The 27,062-nt window shown below is 44.0% G+C and overlaps 1 protein-coding gene across 4 annotated transcripts in view; it reads left to right on the top strand.

Annotated features, from left to right (window-relative positions):
• The window catches only part of SEC24B (SEC24 homolog B, COPII coat complex component), an 83,310-nt gene extending 62,847 nt beyond the window's left edge, over positions 1-20,463 (top strand). For all 4 annotated transcript variants that reach the window (XM_063458361.1, XM_063458363.1, XM_063458362.1 and 1 more), the window contains 3 exons: positions 13,502-13,594; positions 16,492-16,595; positions 19,549-20,463. In XM_063458361.1, the coding sequence (XP_063314431.1) occupies positions 13,502-13,594; positions 16,492-16,595; positions 19,549-19,663 (312 nt within the window). In that variant the 3' untranslated portion in view covers positions 19,664-20,463. The remainder of the gene's footprint in view (positions 1-13,501; positions 13,595-16,491; positions 16,596-19,548) is intronic.
• The last annotated feature ends 6,599 nt before the right edge of the window (positions 20,464-27,062 follow it).

Here is a 27,062-nt window from a genome sequence, read left to right as displayed (position 1 = left end):
ATACATGTTTACGGGGCAGAGACGAGGGAGCATACTCAGGTTGGAATCCACGCACACGTATAACCAGAATATGGCCACACAAGAGCCACATACGGTCTCAGAGGACTAACTTTCACGTAAACACAGGCTCTAGCCGGTTGCTGAGGGCACACCACACGGGTGTCCCACAAAACATATTTGAGACACAGGGTCAGGACACCGCGCTCACACACTGTCCGCATTCAGTATGAAAATATATTCCCGCAATACACAGGGTTTAAATATTCCGTACAAAAGACATGTCCTAGACAGAGAACTTAAAAAGACGCAGGCTGATATGGTATATCTGCAGGAAACCCACTTCAGGACAGACGCACACCCACAACTGAACTCACGCTTATACCCTCCCCAACTTCACGCCACTATGCCACAGAAATCCAAAGGGGTCTCCATACTCCTAAGTAAAGACCTCAAAGTAATATCACACAGCCACATACTAGACCCCGGGGGACGTTACATCATTTGGCAATGTACCATAAATGATGCAGACTACACGCTGGTAAATGTTTATTCCCCCAACACCAATCAGAGGAATTTCCTCCACGGGGTTCTCACCAAAGTGGAAAAGATGAGGAAGGGCACTCTCCTGCTGTGCGGAGACTTTAACCACATATTTGATCCACTGTGGGACTCCACAAGGCCGTCCTCCTCTCCACATTATAGCTCTCTAAAAAAACAAAGCAAGGCCCTTAGAAAATTAGTGTCATCGTTCGGTCTCCGTGACGTGTGGAGAGCCCTCCACCCAGGGGAAAGGGCATACACACACCACTCGAAAGTACATAACACGTACTCAAGAATAGACGGATGTCTCATGCACGATTCCACCATGTCCAAAATACTAGACTGCGAAATCACAGCAATAAACTGGTCGGACCACGCACCAGTCACACTGACGATCACTAACACGTACGACTACAAACACAGGAACCCGTGGCGCCTCAATGAGCACCTACTAAACGACACGCAATTTTGCTCTCATATAGAGAAGGAACTAAAACACTACTTTAATACGAACACCTCTTCGGTCCAAAACCCCCACATACTCTGGCTGGCACACAAGGCGGTGGTGAGAGGCACATTAATAAGTAGAGAGTCATACATTAAGAAGCAATCCGAAAAAGAACTGTCACAATGCAGACAGCAACTGGAGTCACTGCATAGAGATAACCAAACACAACCATCACTAGAATGTAAACAGCAAATCTCGGCCCTACAAGCTAAACTTAATGGGATCAGACTACATAAGTTTGGTCTCATGCTAAAAAGATTGAAATCACACTTATATGAACAGGGTAACAAAGCGAGCAAACTTTTAGCCCAAAAACTAAGGGACAGGCAACAACAAACACGTATAGCTCACATAATAAATAAAGAAGGACAAAAACTTCACCTGCCCGCCGAGATTTGCAGAGAGCTTGCGCAGTACTACGGGCAGCTCTATAACCTCAAAGACGACCCAAACTCCCCAAACCCCACAGCGGCAGGCATTCAGGCCTATCTAAAGCAGATCCCTTTACCTTCCCTGACTGAAACCCAAAAATTAGCTTTAGCAGCCCCTTTCACGGAGAACGAAATAATAGAATGCATCGACTCCCTCCCCACAGGAAAAGCCCCAGGCCCAGACGGCTATACAAATGCTTACTACGCAAAGTTCAAACACCTTTTAACCCCGCACCTCACAACAGCATTCAACCATGCGAAACGCACAGGAGCCTTCCCCTCGGAATTCCTGGCAGCTAGGGTGATAACCCTCCCAAAACCCGGCAAACCACCAACACTCTGCCAGAACTTCCGCCCAATTTCCCTACTGAACTCGGACACCAAGCTGTATGCTAAAATACTAGCCACCCGCCTTAAGAACATCCTCCCTACCATTGTTTCAGACGACCAAGTGGGCTTTGTACATGGGAGACAGGGGTCAGACAACACACGGAAAGTAGTGAAATTTTACAAACCATACACATGGACCGGACTCAAGGGCTTATAATCTCTCTCGACGCGGAGAAAGCATTTGACAGACTGAATTGGCTCTTTCTAGACGCTGTTCTAGCGAAATTTGACTTCCCCCACGAATATCAATTGGCGGTTAAGGCCTTGTACAGCTTCCCGAATGCCTCAGTATCAACATCAGGGTTCCAATCCATCCCGTTCACCATATCAAATGGTACGCGCCAGGGGTGCCCCATGTCACCTCTCCTTTATGTCCTTGCCCTAGAGCCACTGGCAGAGGCGATCAGACGCAACCCTAACATACACGGGATACCTATTGGCGACCGGGAATACAAAATCAACCTATTTGCGAACGATGTCCTTTTAACTCTTGCCCAACCAAATATATCACTTCCCAACCTGCAGAAAGAACTACAAAACTACAGCACACACTCCTACTATAAACTCAACGTTAACAAAACCCAAGCGATGGGAATAGGCATCGAGGGCGACACCATGGAACGCCTACGCAAGGCGTTTAAATATGACTGGAGCCAGGACTACCTCACCTTCTTAGGCTTAAAACTGACAAAATCCCACAACTCTCTCTTTGCAACAAACTATCAAAAATTACTCACTGAGATAGAAAATACGCTAAAGACATGGGAAGGGAAATTCATAACATGGGTGGGCCGTTGCGCAGCTATAAAAATGGTGATACTGCCAAAGATACTATATTTATTCCGCACACTACAAATAAACGTCCCCGTGAAATTCCTCAAGGCCCTACAGACAACCTTGTTGAGATTTAGCTGGCAACGCAAGAAACCAAGGGTCCCTTGGAGACTCTTATTTCGCACAATACGAGACGGGGGACTGGGATTCCCCAACATAAGAGAATACCACAGGGCCACGCACCTAGCCAACATCATTGGGTGCCATTCGCAGCCTCAAACCCCACAATGGGTGTCTTTGGAGTCCCATAGACTGGAAGGGAAACACCTCACATACTTTTTATGGGCACCCAAGGAGCTACGCCCTCACACCCCCAAAATACTACCAACCACCAGACTGATGCTATCTATATGGGACAAGAACAGACCTAGGGTATGTTCGGCAACCAAGTGGTCCCCGGCGACCCCACTGAGAACTCTACACATTCTAAACCCCTCGTTCAATTTTAAGATATGGGCGGCTCACAATGTAACCCACCTGTACCAGGTAACACATCGAGGTGCACTCAGAAGCTTCTCGGACTTGAGAACACTGTTCAATGTCCCACACACAGCACACTTCTCATATCTACAGATGTACCACACACTTAAAGAGGAGATACATCAGAATAGGGGGAAAGACGGGATAACACAGATGACGAGGTTCGAACACAAATGTATGACAACGCATCAGCAGAAAAAAAAACCTCTCATTTTGTTACTCCACACTTATAGAAGAACCACAAACACAACTATGGGGGTTCCAAAGGGAATGGCACAAAGACCTTGAAAGAGACCTGTCAACTCAGGAATGGTGCATGGCCTTTACAGCACATACGGGTTTATCGGCCTGTGCCTCCCACCTTGAGTTGTCAAGGAAGCTCCTATACAGGTGGCATCTGACCCCTAGTAAATTGTCCAAAATGTACAACACGTCCGATAACAGATGCTGGAGGTGCCAAAAGGCCTCTGGAGACACAATCCATATATGGTGGAGATGCCCGCTGATCCAGCCATTCTGGGAGAGCGTATCAGACATAATCTCTAACAGTACAGGGAGACGAATCCCACGTACCATAGAAACATACCTTCTGCACATCATATCACATGATCTGCCGAAGCCAACACGTACACTGACGTTTCTCATAATAATAGCAGCAACGACACTGATAGCAAGAAACTGGAAGTCAGGGACGATACCAACGATAGAGGAACTGACACACCTAATCTCCACAAATGTGGAATATGAAAGGTTCACAACGACTCAGTTACGTGCAGGAGGCACAAAGACCCAAATGTATGACATGTGGCAAACATACAGAGATGGCTCACCAGTAAACTTAAGTGACAGCACGCACGACCCCACCTAAATATGCTTGGAAAGTGTAAAGAGACGGACAGGGATACAGTGTCTAGACAGGGGTTACGTATTATGAAGATCCTGAGGTTCGGAGGGCACCAAACGGCGCTTAGACAGACAGTTGGTAGCACATTCACATGGGCCACACAGTCACAGAGCTCCTCATGGTAGGCACACGTGATACACAAAACTGACCATATGTTGTATGTAAGTTTGGTTATTTGTAAATAGTTTAATTATAGTATGTTATATCAGAGTGGACGCAGAACCTAACTGGGCAGCCACACTTGCCAACCACAGATGCATATGTTGAAAATTCTGTAAAATTCGAGACAAGACACGTTTATCTATGTATTAAGTCTTTGTATTATGCATTGAACCCCCCATGCCCTTTTTTGATTCTGTACCCCAACATCCGCTTGCAACTCGGCAAAAACATACAATAAAAATTGTCAATTATAAAAAAAATGAACATCAGCTAGTCTGCTTAGAAATGTATACTGGGGTGAAGCTAGCAGCAGAACAGAGTGGTCGCACTATCCTGAGCTCTGTGCTAATGCTACTAAATATTGCGATAATTAAGGGGAACTGAGGCCAGGAACCGACAAGAAACTACCACCTTACTGCCTGACGGCGCAATGGGTCGAAAAAATTAAAAACAGCGGGCGGATACAGGCCCTTTTAGCCGAGATATTGGGGAATTGCTGTGGGGCCCTCAAAAATCTTCATGGGACAAAATGGCGCAGAGAGATGAAGGTTCCTCCGAGGACCTCTCCTACGACCCTGGAGAGGTAGTCTCGCCTGACCCGTCAGCAGCGCCTAAAGCTAAGCCGCCAGCCAATGGGGACCAATTGAAAGACATGCTTTCTGAATTGAGAGCATAGCGGCTGATATGGCCTATTATAAAGACGAACATAGCGGCTGATATGGCCTATTATAAAGACGCCATTGAAGGCGCCGCGACCAAGATTACCTTATTAGAGCCTGCAACAAGCACACAAGATACAAGATTCATCACTGTGGAACGCAAATTCGAGGAACTCCAAGGGAAACAAAAAGCGATGGCAGACAGAACCGAGGCACTGGAAGACCAAAGACGGAGAAACAACTTGAAAATGCGGGGAATCCCGGACTCGGTGAGCTTGACCGACCTGCCGCACTATGTGCGCCGCATGCTTAACACGCTATTACCTCCAAAACAAGCCAAGGTTGAGAGAATGTTCCGACTGCCGAAACCGGCATCCGCACCAACAGAGGCGACAGCAGACCTGATAATTAGATTCCAATCCCTGCAAGACGTTACCTCGATTCGCGCAGCGGCCCGGGGACATACTTCCCTGCTGTTTGAAGAATCTGCCTTATCGTTTTTTCTGGACCTCACCAGAGGCGCCATGGCGTGGCGTAAGTCCCTGCGGCCCTTACTGATAACCCTAAGAGCAAAAGGCATCACCTACCGCTGGGGGGTTGCCGAGGGCTCTGTCCTTTACACACCAGGGCTTGACATATAAGGCTCAGAATTTCCAAGAGCTGGAAAACCATCTGCAACACCTGTATCTACTCAGACCGGGAAAGACAGCAACGAAAGACCTGGCACGTCTGAATCCCTCCAATATACCGGAGTTCACCCCCCGCTCCAAACAACGCAGAGTGCACGCCGGGGACGGAACCTGAGCAATGCCGCCCAACACTTGGACTTTCATACCAATGACTGGTCCGCCGGTCTGCACCACTGCATACCGCATGTATAATACAGGGAGTGCAGAATTATTAGGCAAATGAGTATTTTGACCACATCATCCTCTTTATGCATGTTGTCTTACTCCAAGCTGTATAGGCTCGAAAGCCTACTACCAATTAAGCATATTAGGTGATATGCATCTCTGTAATGAGAAGGGGTGTGGTCTAATGACATCAACACCCTATATCAGGTGTGCATAATTATTAGGCAACTTCCTTTCCTTTGGCAAAATGGGTCAAAAGAAGGACTTGACAGGCTCAGAAAAGTCAAAAATAGTGAGATATCTTGCAGAGGGATGCAGCACTCTTAAAATTGCAAAGCTTCTGAAGCGTGATCATCGAACAATCAAGCGTTTCATTCAAAATAGTCAACAGGGTCGCAAGAAGCGTGTGGAAAAAACAAGGCGCAAAATAACTGCCCATGAACTGAGAAAAGTCAAGCGTGCAGCTGCCAAGATGCCACTTGCCACCAGTTTGGCCATATTTCAGAGCTGCAACATCACTGGAGTGCCCAAAAGCACAAGGTGTGCAATACTCAGAGACATGGCCAAGGTAAGAGGCTGAAAGACGACCACCACTGAACAAGACACACAAGCTGAAACGTCAAGACTGGGCCAAGAAATATCTCAAGACTGATTTTTCTAAGGTTTTATGGACTGATGAAATGAGTGAGTCTTGATGGGCCAGATGGATGGGCCCGTGGCTGGATTGGTAAAGGGCAGAGAGCTCCAGTCCGACTCAGACGCCAGCAAGGTGGAGGTGGAGTACTGGTTTGGGCTGGTATCATCAAAGATGAGCTTGTGGGGCCTTTTCGGGTTGAGGATGGAGTCAAGCTCAACTCCCAGTCCTACTGCCAGTTTCTGGAAGACACCTTCTTCAAGCAGTGGTACAGGAAGAAGTCTGCATCCTTCAAGAAAAACATGATTTTCATGCAGGACAATGCTCCATCACACGCGTCCAAGTACTCCACAGCGTGGCTGGCAAGAAAGGGTATAAAAGAAGAAAATCTAATGACATGGCCTCTTTGTTCACCTGATCTGAACCCCATTGAGAACCTGTGGTCCATCATCAAATGTGAGATTTACAAGGAGGGAAAACAGTACACCTCTCTGAACAGTGTCTGGGAGGCTGTGGTTGCTTCTGCACGCAATGTTGATGGTGAACAGATCAAAACACTGACAGAATCCATGGATGGCAGGCTTTTGAGTGTCCTTGCAAAGAAAGGTGGCTATATTGGTCACTGATTTGTTTTTGTTTTGTTTTTGAATGTCAGAAATGTATATTTGTGAATGTTGAGATGTTATATTGGTTTCACTGGTAAAAATAAATAATTGAAATGGGTATATATTTGTTTTTTGTTAAGTTGCCTAATAATTATGCACAGTAATAGTCACCTGCACACACAGATATCCCCCTAAAATAGCTAAAACTAAAAACAAACTAAAAACTACTTCCAAAAATATTCAGCTTTGATATTAATGAGTTTTTTGGGTTCATTGAGAACATGGTTGTTGTTCAATAATAAAATTAATCCTCAAAAATACAACTTGCCTAATAATTCTGCACTCCCTGTAAAGTTGCCATAGGCTGTTCTCAGTTTATTTTATACTGTTTACTTTATATAGTTTATTTTATACCGTTTATTTTATACTGTCTCGCCCACTGCACACATCTGGGAAAAAAGTTTCCCCTAGGCACACTCCTCAGGCTCACGCTGCGCCATTAGTTGCTGGGGACTGTAACGGAGGCCACCTCCCTCCCCCCCCCCCCCCCGTCACCCCCCACCAAGTATTGATATGACAACGCATCTTAAGTGCAGACCCAGAGAGGGGCTCCATATCTCTAAGAGGTATTGCTACACGCAAGTGCCTTCCCGGACTCATGCCACTCTATTCTAGTGGGGGTAATTACTGCGACCTCTCAACATTACACTCTAATGTAAAACTTATGTCATGCTAAACTAATTCACACATCCCCGAGCCATGGTAGCCTATATGTTAAAATTCACTGAAGCACATCACCATGGACACATTAGTCTGAATTGTTTAATTTCATAAAAGTGCCTGTCTTTATCTGCCACACACTTGTTACATTTGTTTGACGTGCACTTGCATTTGCTGCATTAGCGAGCTTATTGTTATATGCTGCACAATAAAAATAAAGAATATAAAAAAAAATGTATACTGTTTTACCACTGGCATAAATAAGATGAGACAAAAGTAACTAGTGTGAGACATCATTGACATGAATATCACAAGCTCAATAGTCACATTATCTCACAAGGTTCAAAATCCTCACTGGTTCACCAATAATTATTTTTAGCATTCCATCCAATTCTGTCCCAATACGTTTTATCTGTAGATGATTTCTTAGTGAGTTAATCAACTTGTCATTAACTTAACAAAAAAAAAAACTTTATTTTGAAGAGAAAAATCATGACAGATGTTTGGGGTTGCACTGTAAGACATCGATAAAACTGATGTCTGTTCCACTAGGGTGTACGTTATAGTTCTGTTGTAAAAAAAATTGTTACATTATTTACATTTAAAACTTTAAAAGGACACTCCAGTCCAGTAGCTGCTGAAGTGCATTCAGTGCATTTAGCTTGCTGAAGTGCATTCAAGTTAACTGTGTGTTCCCTGTGCCCAATCAGAACTTTTATGAATCCCCTCGGTAATATTCTCTGACTGTGCAGCAGACAGCCAGGAGGGTTTCCTATGTTACTTACTGTGAACTGCAGAAGTGAGTGCTTTTCTTTCTCTGTGCTTTTCTGTCAGAAGCATTATTAGCATATTGCAGAGATTGCACTGCATGTACCATCTGTCCCAATGTTTCTCTTTAAAAAGCATCTGATTAAGACACAAGTCTAAAGATATGAAGGAACTCTCCAATTAATATATACAGTACATTCAGAAATTATTCTGACCCCTTGTTTTTTTCATATATTTAATGTTGCAGCTATACGCCCTAATTGTTTAAATGTTTTTTCCACATGAATCTAAACCCAATAATCCATACTGACAAAGCAAAAACTATTTTTTTCAAAACTTTGTACATTTATTAAAAAGAAAAAGTGCATTTTGGCACTTAAAATTTAGCTCAAATACATCCCTCTTTGCTCGGTCATCTTTGAGATGATTTTACACTTTGATTGGAGTACACCACTGGTAAATTTAGTTGACTGAATTTTGAAATTCACACAGCTGTATATCTATATGGAGTCTACATGCATTTCAGAGCAAAAACCAAGCCATCAGGTTCGGGTAAAGGTAACCATCTGCAGAGCTCAGAGGCTGGATCACAGATCTTGGGAAGAACACACACTAATTTGGTTGCATTAAAGGTTCCCAAGAGCACAGTGGCCTCCATAATTCTTAAATGGAAGAAGTAGGAAACAACTAGGACTCTTTCTACAGCTAATGGCTTCAGAGATCATATATGAAAATGGGAGAAATTAGCTGAAGGTCAACCATGACTACAACACGCCACTGCTCTTGTCTTTGTTGCAGTATAACCAGATGTAAACCTCTCCTTAACGCAGGACACATAAAATCCTGCTTGGAATTTGCAAAAAAGCACCTGAAGGCCTCTGACTGTAAGAAATAAGACTCTTTGGTCTGATGAAACAAAGCTTGAACATTTTGGCTTCACTACAAATCGTCTTGTCTGGAGGTAACCAAGCACTGCTCATCACCATTGCAATACCATTATAATGGTGGTAGCATTATACTGTGGGGGTGTTATTCAGCAGCAGGGTCTGGAACACTGGTCAGGGTTGATAAAAAGTTGAACTCTGCAAAATACAGAGATAATCTTAATGAAAACGTTCTCCAGTGTGCTCAGGACCTAAAACGTCGCCGAAGGTTCACTTACCAAAAGATAATGTCTCTAAGCACACAATCAAGACAATGCAAGAGTGGCTTAGGGACAACTCTATGAATGTCCTCGAGTGGCCCAGACATAGCCCAGATTTGAACCCAATCAAACATCTCTAGAGAGACCTAAAAATGTCTGTCGTCTGAGGATTCCCATTCAACTGACAGAGCTTGAGAGAATCTGCAGAGATGAAAGGCTGACATTTTGCAAAGCCAGTGTGCCAATCCTATTGCATTGTGAAAAAAAAAAACATTGAAGCTGTAATCGCTGCCACATGTGCTTTAACTAGGTACTGAGTTAAGGTTCTGAACATTTACGTCAGTGCTCATAATTGCCAGGAGCCATTGGCGAGTTAAAACTTAACCCTGGTGAGTAGGCGATAGCTTACAGTGGCAAGTAACTTGAGGCCTTGCTAGTAGCATAGGACTTCAAATGTTAAATCACTGTTCTTTTGTTTAATATATTTGCAGTAATGTCAAAAATCTTGTTTTTGCTTTGTCATTATGGGGTATTGAGTGTAGATTGATGTAAAAAAATAAAAATAAATTTGAAATATATATAATGCCATGTTGGGGAAAAACAAATCCCCCTTTTTTGTGTAAACAAAAACATGAATTTTATTTAAAGGGACACTATAGTCACCTGAACAACTTCAGCTTAATGAGGTTGTTCAGGTGAGTGCTACAGCTACCCGGAGCCTTTTTCTTGTAAGCACTGTATTTTCTGAGAAAATGCAGTGTTTACATTGGAAGCTTGGAACACCTCTTGTTGCAGTCAATCAGACGGCCACCAGAGGGACTTCCGAGTTCAGAGGCCCTAAAAAGGCCTCTCGTCCGATGCATTCTGGGTGAATGCATCAGACGGGCTATCAGCACACAAAGCACTGTGAACGCGCTTTGTGTGCTGATAGCCTGTCAGCACTGCTGTGGGCGTGGCTTCAGCTGACAGCTTCAGCTTCAGCTGACAGCTGAAGCCCGAACCCACAGGGACGCTTACTGTCCACAATAGTGGTTGAAGGGGGGGGGGGGGGGGGAGACCTACTCTCCTTCCCCCCCCCCCGGCCCTAAAATTATCAATAAGGGGGGGACCTACTGTCCCCCCACCCCGGCCCCCACCCCTGAGCGGTGGGTGGGGGCCCTAAAATTATCGATAAGGGGGGGGACCTACTGTCCCCCCCCGGCCCCCACCCCTGTGCGGCGGGTGGGGGTCCTAAAATTATCAATAAGGGGGGGGACCTATTGTCCCCCCCCGGCCCCCACCCCTGAGCGGTGGGTGGGGGCCCTAAAATTATCGATAAGGGGGGGGACCTACTGTCCCCCCCCGGCCCCCACCCCTGTGCGGCGGGTGGGGGCCCTAAAATTATCAATAAGGGGGGACCTACTGTCCCCCCCCCGGCCCCCACCCCTGTGCGGCGGGTGGGGGCCCTAAAATTATCAATAAGGGGGGACCTACTGTCCCCCCCGGCCCCCACCCCTGAGCGGTGGGTGGGGGCCCTAAATACAAAGGGGGGGGACCCTAGTTAACCCTCCCCCCCCCCAAAAAAAAAAATTATCTCCCTACCTACCCCCCTCACCCTAAAAATAATGAGGGGGGGAACATTAACTAAAAACCTGTAAAAAAATAAAAATAAAAAGAGATAAAAAAAACTTACCATTCAATGTTTTCTTTCTTCTAAAATCTTCTTTCTTCAGCCCAAAAAAGGGCAAATAAAAATCCATAATAACCGACGCAATTAAAAAAAAAAAAAAAAAAAACGAGCGCAAAAAAAAAAATCCATCTTCACCCATGGAGGGCTCCGCGCAGACTGAGCTCCGCAGGGTGGGGAAGGCTTATAAAGCCTTGCCCCGCCCTGCAATTAGGCTAAGAACACTCTGATTGGTGGGTTTAAACCAATCAGAGTGCTCTTTGTCATTTTACAAGCGTGGGAAAGTTCTTTGGAATTTTCCCACGCTTGTAAAATGACACAGAGCACTGTGATTGGATGGATTTCAAGCCATCCAATCACAGTGCTCTGTGTCATTTTACAAGCGTGGGAAAGTTCTTTGGAATTTTCCCACGCTTGTAAAATGACACAGAGCACTGTGATTGGATGGCTTGAAACCCATCCAATCACAGTGCTCTGTGTCATTTTACAAGCGTGGGAAAATTCCAAAGAACTTTCCCACGCTTAATCCATCCAATCACAGTGCTCTGTGTCATTTTACAAGCGTGGGAAAATTCCAAAGAACTTTCCCACGCTTGTAAAATGACAAAGAGCACTGTGATTGGATGGCTTGAAATCCATCCAATCACAGTGCTCTGTGTCATTTTACAAGCGTGGGAAAATTCCAAAGAACTTTCCCACGCTTGTAAAATGACAAAGAGCACTCTGATTGGCTCAAACCCACCAATCAGAGTGTTCTTAGCCTAATTGCAGGGCGGGGCAAGGCTTTATAAGCCTTCCCCCGCCCTGCGGAGCTCAGTCTGCGCGGAGCCCTCCATGGGTGAAGATGGATTATTTTTTTTTGCGCTCGTTTTTTTTTTTTTTTTTTTAATTGCGTCGGTTATTATGGATTTTTATTTGGCCTTTTTTGGGGCTGAAGAAAGAAGATTTTAGAAGAAAGAAAACATCGAATGGTAAGTTGATTTTATCTCATTTTTTCTTTTTTACAGGTTTTTAGTTAATGGTCCCCCCTCATTATTTTTAGGGTGAGGGGGGTAGGTAGGGAGATATTTTTTTTTTTGGGGGGGGGGAGGAGGGTTAACTAGGGTCCCCCCCCCCTTTGTATTTAGGGCCCCCACCCACCGCTCAGGGGTGGGGGCCGGGGGGGACAATAGGTCCCCCCCTTATTGATAATTTTAGCGCCCCCACCCGCCGCACAGGGGTGGGGGCCGGGGGGGGACAGTAGGTCCCCCCCCTTATCGATAATTTTAGGGCCCCCACCCACCGCTCAGGGGTGGGGGCCGGGGGGGGACAATAGGTCCCCCCCCTTATTGATCATTTTAGGGCCCCCACCCGCCGCACAGGGGTGGGGGCCGGGGGGGGACAGTAGGTCCCCCCCTTATCGATAATTTTAGGGCCCCCACCCACCGCTCAGGGGTGGGGGCCGGGGGGGACAATAGGTCCCCCCCCTTATCGATAATTTTAGGGCCCCCACCCACCGCTCAGGGGTGGGGGCCGGGGGGGGGGACAATAGGTCCCCCCCCTATTGATCATTTTAGGGCCCCCACCCGCCGCTCAGGGGTGGGGGCCGGGGGGGGCAGTAGGTCCCCCCCCTCATTGATAATTTTAGGGCCCCCACCCGCCGCACAGGGGTGGGGGCCGGGGGGGGACAGTAGGTCCCCCCCCCCTTATTGATAATTTTAGAAAGCGAGCTGAGCTGTCAGTCAGACAGCTCAGCTCGCGAACGCGCATTCCGCGCACATGCGCGGTAAAGCGCTCAGGTTCTTCATAGGGCGGCATTCAATGCCGCTCTATGAAGAACGCGATTGGTGCAGCGCGAAGCCGTCCCATTGGGCCCTGCGATTTCGTCATTTTGACGAAAAAGGGGGCGCGGCCTAGCGGGGAGCTCGGCGCTGGAACGGAGGTAAGTTTTTAATATAAAAACACCGATTTTTTTTTTTTAATTAATGAAAGTTCATATAAAAGCAAGAAGAAAGGCTGGGGGACCTGTCTTTCTTGCTTTTATATGGTGACTATAGAGTCCCTTTAATAGAGCTTGTTGTATATAAAATAAGTTGATGCCATTTGAACATAATATGAAACCATTAACTTTGACTGCGCAAAATAATACTATGTATTTTTAGATATTCTAACTGCTTTTTATTGTTTCTTACTTTAACTTTATTTATATTTTACTCTCCATAGTCTCTCTACCTCTGGGTAGGAAGAAATTGTGAAACAAATTTTTTGAAGGATGTACTAGGATTCCCCAATTATGCATCAGTTCCACAAAGGATGGTGAGTATGCAACACAGTTTGATATAGAGCAATAAATAAATGTATTATTCTATAGGTTGGCAATTGTATTAAGGTCGTGCACACACGAAAAACAAGTTACTAAAACTTAGTTATGCATATACAGTGTTCACATGATCTTCTTGGGATGATTCATGTCATAGTGGAATTGTAAATTGCTAATGTACTATTTACTAAGGCTCCATAACAATATAAAATTAAGTGTTTATGCCTATAAAACCACAAAAATCCAAACCATGAAAACAAGATTACACAAATAGTACATTAAAAAATAACTTTAACCTCAACACTATATTTTTATATAATGATCTTTTCATCAAGGTTTGAAAGGAAATTGACTGTTTGTTAAATAAATTATACGTAAAAAATTTAGAAAATGTCATCCCTACGTTTAGTGTATGACAGGCAGTGGTGTATCCTGGTTTTGTGCTGCCCTAGGCAGGACAAAACTCAGGCGCCCCCCCTCCCCCCGCGCCACCCCCACCAAACCTTTCCCCCCGCCCCGCATTCTAAATACACACACACACACTCGCTAACAGAAACACACACACACTAACAGACACACTCACACTCACTAACAGACAAACACACTCACTCACTAGCAGACACAAACTAACATACACACACACTCACAGGCAAACACACACTAACAGACACACACACTAACAGACACAGACACACACACTAACAGACACAGACACACACACTAACAGACACAGACACAAACACTAACAGACACACACACTGACACACACACACTAACAGACACACTAACAGACACACACACACACACTAACAGACACAAACACTGACACACACACACACACACACTAACAGACACAGACACACACTAACAGACACACACACTAACAGACACAGACACACACTCACCCACCCACATTAACCCTTTTTTTAAAATTTATTTTTAACACAATTTTATTTTTTAATTTAACCCCCCCCCCCAGCCTCCTTACCTTTGGGAATGCTGGGGAGGGGGGGGGGTGTCTCTTCCTCCCTGGTGGTCCAGTGGCTGCTGGGTGATCGGGCGGCACTGCCTGGCGGGAGGGCGTCTGGCCGGCGAGGGAGCACTTCCCCTGAGCTGTCTGCTCAGCTCCCTCGCCAGCCTCAGAGTGAGGCTGGGAGCCGGAATATGACGTCATATTCCGGCTCCGCCTCCCAGCCTCACTCTGCGGCTGGCGAGGGAGTTGAGCAGACAGCTCAGAGGAAGTGCTCCCTCGCCGGCCGGCCACCCGCCCGCCCGCCAGGCAGTGCCGCCCGATCGCCCAGCAGCCCGCCGGCATGTCTGTTAGCCGCAAGGCTAACAAGACATTTGCCTTGGGCATTTGGGGGCGGCTTTTTTTGCCGCCCCCTGGAAAATGCCGCCCAAGGCAAATGCCTTGTTTGCCTCGCGGCTAATACGCCCCTGATGACAGGATCCTTCAGCACCTTGGGTCACACAGTGTTTCAATTTGACAATTGGTGGTCTGATGATGTTGGTGCACTGTGCTTGAAGTTGAGCAGGGAAGACTTGATATAGGTTTATAAACACTGTGTTACTCAAGGCGTGAAGGCTGAAGGATCCAGTCATATACTAAATATAGGGATTTAAAATATATATATATTTAATTTGACACAATCTATTTCATTTCAAAACCTGATGAAAGTATCATTATTAAGTGTTCTTGCATAGCAAGACCACTTAATGTTATCTCACATATATATTATTATTCTTATTATAGCCAAATTTGCCACCCTAACTCCTCCCACAGTTTTTACACTACATAGACAAAAATTTACCAAAACGTGCAGATTGTTCCCGATCGCGTTGCTATTACTTTGTGGAACATTTCGCTGAATGGTTCTCGGAATATCGTCGATCTTGTGGCGAAATTTGTCCCATAGGAATGAATGGCAAAGCTAGAGTGGGAGCTGGCAAAAGCTGAAAAATCAGGACATGATTTCTAAACTGCCACTACTCCCTCATTTTCAAGCCCACCTACACAAATCTTATATCAAAACGTTCAGCTATCCCTGCTGCCACTAAAAATGTCCACGGCTAAGCCATAGTCAGACCATTGACATTCATTGAAACGCCACTCTGCAAAGCTCACATTTGAAGGGCAATTTCTAAACTGCGACTGTGCCTTCCTTGTTAATATCTCAGAGACATACTATACATCAAAATGTAGGTATGGGTCTTGTGATTCTCACAATATAAAGCTCTTCACTGTAGGATTTATAGTTTTTAAAATACGACCGTTTGAAGATGGCAACCGCAAAAATACTCTGACCTGTGCAAGGCTGCAGCAGCAAGTGATGTCATAGACAGGGCCATTTGCACCTGCTAATGTTTTTATAACTGTATGTTTTAATGTAACTGTGCAACAACGTTGCAATTAAATGTGCTATATAAATAAATAACAGTTACTCCGCCCACTCCAGTTGTATACTACTGGTGGAGGCAAGAACACTTCACAATTTCCCCAGAAATTGTAGCTTTTCTAGTATTAAAATATATTGTTGAGGTGACAGTTGTCCTTTAAGATAAAATGATCAATTTGTTGACCTCATAATTTACTCCTACTCTGATTTAAGATCTTAAATACCAGTCATGTTCATGTAAAGTGCTTAGTACAACTGTTATACTGGTGCTATATAAACTAAGTATATGGGTGTAATTTATCTTTTTTTTTTTTGATAGATATACAATAAAAACAAAACAAAAAAGCACTAACTGCTGTTTACAGGATGTGTATTTTAAAACGAAATGTTGTATTATTGGGTTTTTTAGGGTGCTTATCTCGAACTCTTTTATTTCTAAATCAGTTGCTATAATCATAGTTGATAAACATAATGTTATGATTTATTTTCCAATATAGAATCATCTTCCTGAGTTAGACACATTGGCATCAGAAAGACTGAGACATTTTATATCTTGGCTCAAGCAAGATAGTCCTTTGAACCCTATTCTTTATATCATAAAGTAAGTATTTGTCTATGGTTATGTTATAAAACATGGTGCATTGTATTTCTTTTCCCTTGGATGGTGAGAGTCCACAAGTTGTGACATATGGGATAAAGTCTCTCCTGTCCAAAGTACAGTGGTACCTCTGTTTACAAATTGAATGCGTTCTCCGGGACGTTTCGTATTGTGAAAAATTCGTAAACATTTCCTATAGGAATGCATTGAAAACCAATTAGTCTGGTTTTTGAAAAAAGTCAAAATGAGCTGGCATGGAAACCAACCCACAATGCAGAACACACAGTAAAAGGTAGGCATGTGCATGGGGAAAATTTTCGGTTCGGTTCGGCATTCCGCAGTTCGGGACTTCGGAAATTCAGCAACTTCGGCATTTCGGGACTTCGGCACCTCGGGACTTCTCTTGCAGCCGCTTGATAGATAACTCCCTAATTCCCATGGTATTAGGGAGTTATCTACCAAAAGGCTGAAAGACCTAAATTAGTCTTTCAGCCAAATTTACTAATACTAAGTAAAAATTACTTATTATTAGTCAATTTTGCCCCTACTCGCTATACCGCGAGTAGGGGCATGTCTAGTAAACAGTGAGCAGCTTGTGACTGCTCACTGTTTAATAAAAAATAAAAAATAGTGCCCCACCCCTGAGCGGCGGTGGGGGCCCTAAATACTAATAAGGGGGGGAACTAATGTCCTCCCCCCTGACCCCCACCCCTGAGCGGTGGGTGGGGACCCTAAACAAGAATAAGGGGGGGGACCTAGTGTCCTCCCACCTGGCCCCCACCCCTCAGCGGCGGTGGGGGCCCTAAATACTAATAATGGGGGGGCCTAATGTCCTCCCCCCCACCCCTGAGCGGCGGGTGGGGGCCCTAAAGTCCTCCCTCCTGGCCCCCACCCCTGAGCGGTGGGTGGGGGTCCTAAAAAGTGTGTGTCCCCCCCCCAGGTGACTAGGGGTCCCCAATCCCCTAGTCACCCCTCCACCCCCAATAAAAATGATCCCCCTACCTACCCCCCTCACCCTAAAAACTAATGAGGGGGGGACCTTTAACTAAGTACCTGTAAAAAAAAAAAAATAAACTTACCATTCGATGTTTTCTTTCTTCTAAAATATTTATTTCAGCCCCAAAAAAGGCCAAATAGAAAAACCATAATAACCGCCGCAATTATATATAAAAAAAAAAGCGCAAAAAAAATAATCCTTCTTCACCCGGCGAGGGCTTGTGCAGACTGAGCTCTGCAGGGGGGGAAAGGCTTATAAAGCCTTGCCCCGCCCTGCAATTAGGCTCAGAGCACTCTGATTGGTGGATTTCAAGCTAACCAATCAGAGTGCTCTGACAGGTAAATTAAGAGACTGACAGGTAAGTCTCTACATTTACCTGTCACAGCACTCTGGTTGGTTGGTTTGAAATCCACCAATCAGAGTGCTCTGTGTCATTTTACACAGCGTGGGAAAATTCTTTGGAATTTTCCCACGCTGTGTAATTTGACTCATAGCACTCTGATTGGTTACTTAATCCACCAATCAGAGAGTTATGAGTCAAATTACACAGCGTGGGAAAATTCCAAAGAACTTTCCCACGCTGTGTAAAATGACACAGAGCACTCTGATTGGTGGATTTCAAACCAACCACTCAGAGTGCTGTGACAGGTAAATGTAGGGACTTACCTGTCAGTCTCTTCATTTACCTGTCAGAGCACTCTGATTGGATGGCTTAAACCCACCAATCAGAGTGCTCTGAGCCTAATTGCAGGGCGGGGCAAGGCTTTATAAGCCTTCCCCGCCCTGCAGAGCTCAGTCTGCGCGGAGCCCTCGCCGGGTGAAGGATTATTTTTTTTTGCGCTCATTTTTTTTTTTATATATAATTGCATCGGTTATTATGTTTTTTTTATTTGGCCTTTTTTGGTGCTGAAAAAAGAAGATTTTAGAAGAAAGAAAACATTGAATGGTAAGTTTTATTTTTTTTTTACAGGTACTTAGTTAAAGGCATTATCATTATTTTTAGGGTGAGGGGAGTAGGTAGAGGGATCATTTTTATTGGGGGGGGGAGGGGGTGGACATTTTTTTTAGGGTCCCCACCCGCCGCTGAGGGGTGGGGTCCAGGGGGAAGGACCTTAGGTCCCCCCCCCCCCTTATTCCAATTTAGGGCTCCCACCCGTCGCTCAGGGGGGAGGACATTAGGACCTCCCCCCCTTACTCCAATTTAGGGCCCCCACCCGCCGCTCAGGGGTGGGGACCAGGGGGGAGGACATTAGGTGTGCCCCCCCCCTATTTTACTGTAAGGCCCCCACCCACCGCTCAGGGGTGGGGGCCAAGGGGGGAGGACATTAGATCCCCCCCTTATTTTACTGTAGGGCTCCCATCCACCGCTCAGCGGTGGGGGCCAGGGGGGAGGACATTAGGTCCCCCCTTATTCTGATTTAGGGCCCCCACCCACCGCTCAGGAGTGGGGTCCGGGGGAGGACAATAGGTCCCCCCCCCCCATTATTTTACATTAGGGCCCCCACCCACCGCTCAGGGGTGGGGGCTAGGAGGGTGGACATTAGGTCCCCCCCTTATTCTGATTTAGGGCCCTCACCCACAGCTCAGGGGTGGGGGCCGGGGGGAGGACAATAGGTTCCCCCCCCCCCATTATTTTACATTAGGGCCCCCACCCGCCGCTCGGGGGGGGGGGGGGGGCGCAATAGGTGGGGGCTCGGGAGGGGGGACCTTATTTTTTTTTTTTTTTTTTTTTTTTACAGTGAGCAGCCACAGGCTCATTTCCGTTTCAGCCTCTCCGGTAGAAGGTGGACTTACTGAAGCAAGATGATTTTTTTTTTTCCATACATACACATATATATATAAATATAATTTTTCTTGAACGATGCAACTGGTTGCCTCTTTATATTTTAACACTGTCAAAATTCAGATTAAGAAAGTCAAAGATGTTTTCTAACAAACGCCAATTTTGTGTTACTTCAGGGATGATAGTGCAGTGAAGACTGACTTTTTCCAGCACTTAATTGAAGACAGAACAGAGGCCGCATTCTCCTATTATGAATTTTTGCTGCATATTCAGCAACAGATTTGCAAGTGAAAGAAGCAGAATTTTGGTGGAAACAAACCAGGTTGACACAATGCTGAAATCATTCCCGTACTTTGACGTACTCCAATACAAAGCCGAATTGAAAAGTTGATGGACGCTGAACTGGATTTTTTTTTTTTTTTTCAGGTTTGAATCAGTGTAAAACAAGTATACAGAAGAAAATTCTTTCTGTAACGGTCATTTTCTGCAGGTTTGTGTGTGTTATGTGATATGGTGCTGTTTGTTTACGTGGAACAATGAATCCAAGAGCTATTTTTTTCCTATATCTGAAACCATTAGATAACGTTTTTTTGTTATAAACGTATGATATTTCTTCCAGAAATGAAGAGATGCCAAAGGGCAATGTTAAACACATCTTTGAACTTGTTTTTAATGTAATCCTTTACAATGCTTGGCATTCTTGACCTGGAAGACTAGAATTTGCATATATTAGTAGATAAATACAGATCTAATGTATATATGACTGCTTTTGTAAAGTATGTGTAAAAATGTAACTACAGACAATGAATTGCTCACGTGTGCAGCAGTGATGAGTGAACTGTTTATGACTGATTTGGGTTTACTGAGAGCTGCCGTTTCATCAGAAGACACAGCATTTCATCTTGTGTTATATTATTTGTATTGATTTATTTATGACGTACATACCAATTAAACATATTTTGCTTGATAAAGTGGTTTTATACTTATGCAAGCAATATTTTAAAGATCAACGTCTGAATATATAGACACGTCCTTATTAAGATGTATTTTACTGTTTTGTTTCTCTAAATAATTAAAGGTTTAAAACTAAATTGTTATCACTGGCAGGTCCAGCTTTGTTATTATTAGCAGGTCTTGTTGCCTTTTTTTCTTCTAGCTGTTTTTTTTGCATCCAACACACACACAGTAGGCATGGTTTGTTCTGTTTTATATTTTTATCACTTTTTTTTCTTTATTTCCTACAAAAAAAGCGAATACATGTAAAACATTATGCAATCTCTCATGAAACAAAGTTTATTTTATTGAATGCTAGAAAGACATTTAAACATATTTCATATGAAATAAAAATGATCTGCATCGTGGCTCTGCACTAAATGATAGCATAAAGACAACAAAATATCATCCCACTTTTGGAAATCACAATTGTTTTCATTCCACAGAGTTAGTAGGTTTCTCAACTTTAACCCCTTAAGGACCAAACTTCTGGAATAAAAGGGAATCCTGACATGTCACACATGTCATGTGTCCTTAAGGGGTTAAAGTAGTAAGTGGGAATTATAAAAAATATATATTGGGCATGACCTGGGTGGTAGTTCAACTACAATCTGGTTCTTGTGAACCTAAAGCACATTTGTTCTTACCTGCTACTAAACCTCAGATTTTCATGACTTTTTTTACCTACCTCCACACAGATTTGGTCTAAACTGCTAAATAAATTACCCATATGCAGCCAATGAAAATCCTTACAACTGAGATTTACTCTATCAGAGGCATGGCATTGATGAGATATGTTATGTAGAGTGTTATTTGGGACAAAGCACTTTCTCCAATTTTGAGTTTCACACAGTCTCACGTGTACCAATCATATTGAGATATTGCATGAAATTACTTTTGCAACATGTTGGCAATAATGTACATTAATGCACCTCAGCAGCAATGTCAAAAACATGTTACACAAGTGGTGGATATTTAGACTCTGTTTACAGTAACAAACTGAATAGGCATGCACATGGCTAAATCTGCTTCTGTAGTTGAATATTGGAAACAACCCAATCCCCTTTACCTTCTAAAAGGAAAGACATTGAAGCTGATAAAGTTGTGGAACAAATGATCCACTCCCTACAAAGATTTGAGCAATAACTTACCAGTCCTTTATTAATCCTCACTCCTCCTTTGTTAGGTCCACTGGTTATTGGGTGTCTAGAGGACCAGTGTTCTGTCTAATTTTTTTCTATTTCTTCTTCAGGGAGGAACGGGTTCATATATTATGGCTGTGGAATCTGCTGTTTTGTGGAGTTCCAGCAAATTCTAAATAATAAATCATGGGAGTTGTGTTCTCCACCTTTTACTCGTGAGGTAGCAGAAAACTAAATTGCCTTGATCATGTCTCCTAGTTATTATGTAGAGAAACTGTGGGCTTTTCCATAAATGATTCTGAGCATGCTCAATGAGATGTTATAGGCATCTATTGCGCATTGGGAGAGAAGATTCCTGTTCCCATCAGGCATCGGAAGTGGGTAATGGCAGAATGCGATGGTGGTAAGCTCTGACCATTGAGACAATTTTTAGACAAGGATTTTCTTCTGTCACTTAAACACAGGTTTTATGTTTTTTTTAATCTATCACCCTTTGCCTACTTTTCTTGTGATTTTCTCATTAGTGTTGTCTTTTTTTTTTTCCTTTATTTAGGTTGCGACAGACAGTGAGATTCATCTCTTGTACATTATTCCGGTTTGCGCAGAAACCAACCTTAGCAGAAATTTTGCAGTTACAGTTACAAGTTCAAGGCTTACGCAGAAGCCAAAGCATACTTTTGTTTTGTTTGTGTCTTAGTCGGTTTGTTTGGAGCATGACAAATGCATTCATCTTCTGTAATTTTTTGGATTTTAGGTATCGAGCTATAACAATCAGGTGCATATTACACGTCTTATGAACAAATTAAAGGAAAGGAAATAAAAGTAAACTACAAAGAGTGGAAGAGAAAAGATGTCGCTCTCCCATCTTGGCTTTGTGGGGAGGGGGGGGGACAGGCCGACCTCTTCGTTTTCTAGATAACTTAGTGAAAGTGGTTTATGGCCATTTACCCTCTACACTTTTGGCTATGTGGGTTCTTGGGCTCAAGCATCCCTGTAGGGGGCCTTCAAATTGAGGTACTTACATATTTTCAGGACGGGGGGAGGGGGGGAGGAAGGCCAGTGAGCGGGCGGAGGAAGTTGTGCCCTTTAGGAGGAGGTGTGGACTCTGCTGCCGGGGTGGGGGGGGGAGGGGGGGATGGCTGCGCATTGGTGCTGTTCCCAGTGAGTCAATATATTCCTCCCAGGGTTCCCACACTTTGAGGAAGCGTGGGTATGTTTCTCGCACTTGAGCTGTCAGCTTGTCCATGAGGCAAGCTTCTTTGATGTTGTGAATTACCTTGTCCATGTGTGGGGTATCAACCTGGAGCCATGTCAGCGCTAGAGCCCGCCTGGCAGCTAGGTTTATTTTGTTTAGGAGCTTTATTTCTTTGTTGGGTAAGTTATCTATTGGTTTGGCTATGAGAAATGCCCAGGGGTCTGGTCGGATTGTTTTTTTAAGTATCGTTGTCAAGAGTCTGGTTATGTCCTCCCAGTATCGGGTAACTTTTGGGCATGTCCATCACATGTGCAGATATGTACCCTTTTCCCCGCAACCCCTCCAGCATGTCTGTGGGAGTTTTACCCATTCTGTGCAGTTTCACTGGGGTCGTATACCATCTCATGAGCGTTTTGTAGCACTGTTTTTGGTGTAGAACGCATATTGAGGATTTGGCTGCTGCTTCCCATCTGTCCTGCCACTCCCCCCCCCCCCCCCCCCCCCCCTCCTCTGGTGTCTGAGTTTCTTTTGTAGGTGCGCTTAGTTGTATATAAAAGGCGTGTGATAAGGCCGGTACGCGGTCCGTCGGCCATACAGAGTGTTTCAAAGAATGTGGGTTTAAGTCTAGCCGCCTCTGCGATGTTGAGTGTTCTAGCAAAGTCCCTGAGCTGGATATATCGAAAGTAGTCTTTTGAGGCAAGCAGGGCCAGGGTTTTCAAGTTTTCAAATGTGCAGAACGTGTCCGCCTGAAAGAGGTGGCAGTAGTGTTGGACTCCCGTGTCCTCCAGACCTCTAAAGTCCCTTGGTGGACATTCCCGGTGGGAACGCTTTATTTCGGAGGTATGGAGTTAAGGGTGATGTGGGGTATGTAAGTGCGTATTTATGTGCCGTGATGTTCCAGACTCTAATAGAGTTTAGAATGGCAAGTAGTGTGTAGTTCGGGACGGTCAGCTTTAGGCACCCATATCCAAAATTGCGGTAAGTCGGTCCTCATAAGGAGTGTTTCTATGTCAACCCATCTGTGTCTATCCGGTGGTGAGTGCCATTTGATTATTTGAGCTAGGTGAGCTGAGAGGTAGTATAAGTGGAGGTTGGGAAGGCCTAGCCCCCCTTTGCTCTTTGTCGTGTACATTGTGTGCCGTGCCACTCTGTGTCTCCTTCCGGCCCAGACAAAGTTATCTATCGCTGTTTGTAGCGCTTGGAGATTGTTTTTGGATACTGCTACCGGCAACGCCTGAAAGAGGAACAGTAAGCGCGGTAGGAGATTCATTTTAATGGTGTGTGGTCTACCCAGCCACGAGATAGGTTTGTCATGCCACCTATCCAGGTCCTGCCGTAGGGTGTTTAGCAATCTGTGGTGGTTTTCTGTATATAGATCTGAATAGTTTAACTTGAAGTTGTCTTCTTAACACAGTTATTATTTTACATTGCTTTCTAGGTGACCAGTCAACTATTTACAATCTGACATCTTACTAACTTATCAAGGAATATGTAAACAACTACAAAAAAGAGTGGCCAACTTGATAACACACACCACTGAATAGTAGTCATATTATTAGCTCTGTGATATGAAAATCATCTCATTGGTCAGTTTTGAGTTAGGGAAGCTCACTTAATGTTATGTAAGGCATTTTTGTTTTCCTCTGATTATTTGGCTTTTGATAGAATGAAGATAATTCAACACAGTTTGACATTCTAAAAAAGACATGATCCATCAAACCTAGAAATACACATTTTTTAAAGAGTTTACTTACTTTTTTCTACTAGTGTGTCAAATTCACAACCATGGTGCGTACGCATGCAACGGTGAATGGCAGCCACATTGGGACCAGTCTTATCCAAGACAGCCCTTATATGAAATGTTTCCTAAGAACTTTTGCATATCTAAGATGCCAAGTTTCAGTTTATGCAGCTCGATGGTGCTTGCACTGTGCTTATTAAGGGCTTGTCTCTGGTGTACTAAGAAACCTGACACTAGGCAACAGAACAGGAGCCCCAAATTCGTTTTCCTTGAATCACTGGTTGTGCACCTGATCTCTCGGGTGCCTACTTTCCTGGTAATTCTCACTTTGGTGAATAACCCTGTGAGTGCCATAGACATACACAGATTTATATAAATGCTGCCTCATGCTGTGAACATCAGACTTAAAGGAACACTATAGGGTCAGGAACACACACATGTATTCCTGCCCTAGGGTGCTAAAACCACCATTTAGGTGGCTTGCCCCTCCTTAGAAAGGGTTTTAAAAAAACAACAACTTACCTTTATTCCAGCGCTGCGCAGGTCTGCTACTGCTGGCCCCGCCTTTGATGCGCCTCCTTGGTGACATCAGAATTTCCGATTTTTAGCGAATCCAATGCTTTCCCTATTGGATTGGCTGAAATCGGCAAAGAGGCGGGATGGGGAGGCAGAGCGTGGAGACGCTTAACGGCAGTGGTGCCTACTGTGCAGCACTGACTCAGGAAGCACCTCTAGCAGTCATCTGAGGAGTGGCAACAGAGGGTGTCCATAGTGGGCAATGTAAACACTGCATTTACTTTGAAAAGGCAGTGCTTACATGAAAATGCCTCAAGGGAATTATTATACTCACCAGAACAACTACTTTAAGCTACAGTTGTTCTGGTGACTAAAAGAGGTGGGGTTACATAACGTGACACTTTGTAGCTTCAACAACCCACCACCCTCTGATAATCAACAGGTTGATCATGTTCTTACTGCATCTATCCTGGCTATTTTCAGGGATCCTTACTCCTAATCTATTTCTCCTAAAATTCATAAGTGACTACGTAGACAAAAGACACTATTTGTCACAATATCTATGAAGGCACCCGACTGGTTCAGATAAGTAAAACTCACCTTTCCCTGCACCCACCAAACATCAAGTGGCAAAGTTACTTTCGAAGGTCTTTGCAAATTATTCAAAGACCTGAGGCGGTGACAAAGTTGATTTTAAGCCAACAGCACCACAAAGGTATTACAAGGTCATGAGGCACCACGGGGCAAGTCCTTTATTGGCATTCCCTTCAAGGCCAGTTCCATGCCCTTGACAGTTTGCAGGTTCCGTGCCGAAGATATTTTCTTATAAATAATAGAAACACTTCTAGGTCCAATTAATTTTAAAGGAACACTAAAGCATTAGGAATACAAATACGTATTGCGCTGCAGTGGTCCTGTAATAGGCAATGCAATTTAAAAGCAAGATGCAAAATTACTGTCAAATAATGCCCTCTTTATCTCCTATTTCTGTCTCCTCAAGCAGAGTATGTTATGGATTACCTAATTGTACCAATTTACATCACAAACCTGTAGTTTTTTTTTAATATGGGCACTATTCTCAATCTCTAATTCACAGGGATGTCTTCACAGATACTTGGATATTAAAAATAATAGATCTACTCATGTATTTGTTAGTTTGCTAATCACGTCTGTATATCTGTGAAGTTTGTGCCACCATTCCACTTCACACAATATGGAGGTTCTATATGGATTGGAATCCTCAGATCAGGGCATATACATTGCATTCAGAACATTTTCAGACCGCTTCTATTTATTTTATTATGCACTCATTACCCCATAATGACAAAGAAAAAAAAAAAGATTTTTGAAAACATTTAAACATTTTTTCACTGAAATTTCACATTGACAGAGCCCTGACACTTGAAATTTAGTTTGGATACATCCTATTTAACTGGATTATCTTTGAGATGTTTGTACATTTTGATTGGAGTCCACCTGTGGAAATTTAAATTGATTTGATTTGACTTGGAATGGTACACACCTGTCTATGTAAGGTCTCACAGTTGTGAATGCATAGAGCAAAAGTACTGAATACTCATGTAAATGTTATATATTAGGTTGTTCTGTTTAATATATTTGCAATGGTGGAAAAAAAAAAACAGTTCTTTGCTTTGTCATTAGGGGTATTGAGTGTAGCTTGATGTGGTAAAATAATTTAAACAATTGTATCATAAGGCTGCAGCAAAACGTAAAAAAAATAAAAATAGTTTTGAATACTTTACGAATGCAATGCAGGTCTTTCCTGTTACAATTTGTACATTTGCCAAATATACAGCCATTATTTTTTGTCTGGGGAATGTTGATACGGGAGTGTGAGCAGGGCCAGACCGGGGATGGTGGGAAGGGGTTTGGTCTGGCCATTTAAAAGCAAAGCTGACCAATAAGAGGAGCGTGGCAAAGGAGTATGTCATGTCATCATGATGTGCACTCCTTCAAAGTGAGCATGTTTGGCTAGGGCTGTAATATATGTGTATCTAGTGGTTCTAGTTTGTGTTTGCATAGGGGCTGGAGTATGTGTGTAGGGCATATTGCTTCCAGTGTATGAAATGGGAGCAACATATT

Source organism: Pelobates fuscus, chromosome 6 (genome assembly GCF_036172605.1).
Source record: "Pelobates fuscus isolate aPelFus1 chromosome 6, aPelFus1.pri, whole genome shotgun sequence".
In the NCBI taxonomy this organism is placed as follows: Eukaryota; Metazoa; Chordata; class Amphibia; order Anura; family Pelobatidae; genus Pelobates; species Pelobates fuscus.
The sequence above is the reverse complement of the archived record's forward strand: the minus strand, read 5'-3'. Positions and strand labels throughout refer to the sequence as shown.